The sequence below is a fragment of the Rosa chinensis genome, chromosome 1, assembly GCF_002994745.2.
Source record: "Rosa chinensis cultivar Old Blush chromosome 1, RchiOBHm-V2, whole genome shotgun sequence".
NCBI lineage: Eukaryota > Viridiplantae > Streptophyta > Magnoliopsida > Rosales > Rosaceae > Rosa > Rosa chinensis.
The window spans coordinates 18,835,116-18,838,525 of NC_037088.1; the positions used below are offsets into that span (position 1 = coordinate 18,835,116).

General features: G+C 38.7%; 1 protein-coding gene across 1 annotated transcript; it reads right to left on the reverse strand.

Annotated features, from left to right (window-relative positions):
• Positions 1-202: 202 nt before the first annotated feature.
• Positions 203-2,565, reverse strand: LOC112202947. Its single transcript, XM_024343995.1, has 3 exons — positions 1,500-2,565; positions 602-1,263; positions 203-535 (listed from the first exon to the last, which is right to left on the reverse strand). The coding sequence occupies exons 1-3, from the start codon at positions 2,563-2,565 to the stop codon at positions 203-205; spliced, it is 2,061 nt and encodes a 686-aa protein (XP_024199763.1).
• Between the last annotated feature and the right edge of the window lie 845 nt (positions 2,566-3,410).

The following is a 3,410-nucleotide window of genomic DNA, read 5'->3' on the forward strand; positions in this document are numbered from 1 at the left end:
CCTGTAAGCATTAAACTTGTTGGAAAATTGAACTTCAGCTATGTAAATGCAATTTTAATCATCCCAACAGTAAGAATCTGACATCTGAAAAGAAAAATGATTATTTGAGCCTGAATATAAACAATTATTGGCCCCCAATAAACCAATTACTGCCCCCCAATAGACAAATTCAAAACCTAAAAACTCTTTACAGAAACATATACTACTGCTGAACGAGAGGTTCAGTGCAGCTCAACTTGTTATGAGTGCCCATTTTGCCACAACGACCACAACGAATCAGCATCTTTTCAACCTCTCCAATCAACTTGAACCGCTTCACCCTAGACCTCCCGGGGGGCCTCTTCGTAAGGGGAGGTAATATACATTCAAAAGCAGATTTCGAAGAAGACATATCAACATTGGTTATCGGATGGATAGGAAAACTGTAGCTCTTCTTGAACATATCAACATGAAAGTACTTATCAATATAATCATATACATTTTCAGAAGCAGCTTGTAATGCAGCAAGGCCGTGAGGACAAGGAAAACAATTGATCTACCATTTAACACATGAACATGCATGATCGGAAATGTTGACTACATATGAAAAGTCAGATCGAACCTCATAAAATCCAGGGCTAGAATAATGGACACTGAAATGACGAGATTTCTCCATCTGCACCTTCAACCTTTCCTCCATTTTGGGAGTTAGTTCTGTGGTCCAACGTTCTGCCTCTTCCCTCCTTTTACCCGCCATCTCCATTTGTTTAATTCTTGTCTGGTCCAGCATACAATGGACTGGCATCAAACGCTCAATTGCAATCCAAGAGTTAAATGATTCAGCAATCCCATTAGCCATAATTCCATATCGGCAGCTAGTATAAAATGCATGGCACCAATTTTCCACAAGCAATTCAGCAAGAAAAGGGTCAATACTATCGGCACCACCAACTGCTCTAAGCAACCTCAAATTGAAATGGTATTCCTTCTGTGTAGAGGAATATGCAACCTTAAAAAACTTCTGCTTAACATCTTCTATCAATTTTGAATTACCTTTACCCCTATATTTACCGGCAAGGTTCGCCACCAAGTGCTTGTAACAAAACAGATGAGGATTACCAGCAAATACCTTATCAAAAGCACTCAACAATCCAACACCCCGATCACTAATAAATGTGATAACTCTTCCTTGAGGTTCAAGCAGACTCTTTAAATGCTTGAAAAAGAATGTCCAGTTTGCATCTGTCTCAGAATCACAAAAACATATGGCTAGAGGGTAGAAACCTGCATAAACCAGATCACAGGAAAATCAGTCTACTGGGGGCCAATAATGTTGTTATTGCACGGCAGGAAACTATCACAACGTCGCACAGCAATGTAAAAATGATATCTATCACAATGAAAGAAACTAAAACAAGAAATATTAAGCACACAGATGAAACTATAACAAAAGCCAATATTACTGGGGGCCAAAAATAAATTTATGGGGGGGGGGGGGGGGCAATAAACAATACAGTTACCTTGATTCCCATTCCTTCCAGTTGCAGACAGAATCTGCCCCTTGTAAATGCTTTTACCAAATGTTCCATCAACATACAACACAGGCAAACAGAATTGGAAGCCTTCTACACAACCTCCGTAAGCTACGAAAAGCCTCTGAAAACGATTTGTAGATGGTTCAACTTCCAACACAAAAGAAGAGCCGGGGTTACTCTGCAAAACAGCTTCCTTATACCAAGATAACTTGCTGAACGTGTCTGCATCGGAACGATAAATCGCTTCCTTGGCCCGATGCTTTGCTTTCAAGGCAACCTTGTAGGAAGTATCAAACCCATCTGTTGATTTGAACTTGCTCATAATCTCCCTTAGCTTCAATGAAAGATTATAGCTAACATCAGCAGCAATGCAAGTCTTGACAACCTTGGATCCCAAAAGCTTGTGTTTTTGAGTCCTAAATACACCCTTGCAAGTGTGAATATTATTCAACTCTGTTATATAAAGGCAATCATTGGTAGATGATGAAAAAGCACGAAGATGCCAATCACAACCTTCGGTTCCAACATTTGCACAAACTGTATGAATACAGTCCAAATCATTTCTCAGGAATGCAAACTCGAAACCAACTGCAATTGCATACTTCCTGAGCTTCTCACGGAGCTCAGCAGCACCATGAAACTTATCCCCGACATGATGAATATAAGAACTCCACTCATCAGACAAATACATCTTGTGAACTTCAGTCCTGAATGCATCACCCAAATAATCATCTTCATCAATAACTTCCGAACCACTATCCACCGAACAAGTTCTCCTACAACCTCCCCCAATCTTTAAAACTGAAATATCGACACATTCTAACCTATGTATTCTAGCAGAGCAAAACAGCGTCTGGAAATCACGATCGTTACGAAGAAAACAAACTTCACAACCTGGAACTGAATACTGAAGCTCAATAATATCACTTGGCAAAAACTGGAATGTACGGAAAATGTCTTCATACAACTCAGAGTAGCTCATGCATTGATTCAAAGGAATCATATAATCTTTGCCAGAGTAAAGGCACCTAGCAACCAGAGGATTAGCCATAGACCTGCGAAGAAAACACAGGCGAACGAATCTATTATTAAACCTAAAACACATATTATTGCCCCCCAATAAACTGAGTAGTGCCCCCCAATGATTTAATCAAAACTACCAAAACGAAATAGAAGCAGTACCAAATTACTTTTAAAATAATGAAAAGGATAACTACACAACAATTACAGCGACTTAATAACACATAAAAACATTACTGCCCCGCAATACACACACTACTGGTCCCCAATAATATAGTCAAAACAGCAAAAACAATTTGGAAGATGTAATAAATTGCCATGCATTCAAATAAAGCATCAGTAAGCAACAATTATACACACTAAAATATCATTGAACACACATTATTGGCCCCCACAAGAAATATTACTGCCTCCCAAAAATTTAATCAGAACTACCACAACACTTCGGAAACAGCTCAAACCCAAATCCAAGCATGAATTCACCAAAAGAAACACGAAATTAATACAGAAATTCAAAACTAACACAATGCACTCAAAAACACCTGGAAGTTCAAATCAAAACTACAAAAACAATTCAAAACCAAAACAAACATAACACGAAGCTCTGATTCAGAAAAATCAGTTCGAAAATAAGACAACAATTCGTACAAAAAAATTCCTAAAATCAAACAGATTAAATCGAGCTAAAAGCCAAACAGATTAGATAGAGCTAAAGAAACAAAAGCAAACCGCAGAGGAGGAACACAAAGAGCATCTCGATCTCGATCCATGTGAAAATCACAGCAGATTTTCTCTCTCTATGAATCGCAAATCTTCTACCACCAGCTCTAAATACAAATCGCAAGAGCTTCACACACCGAAATCGCCGGAAAGCTT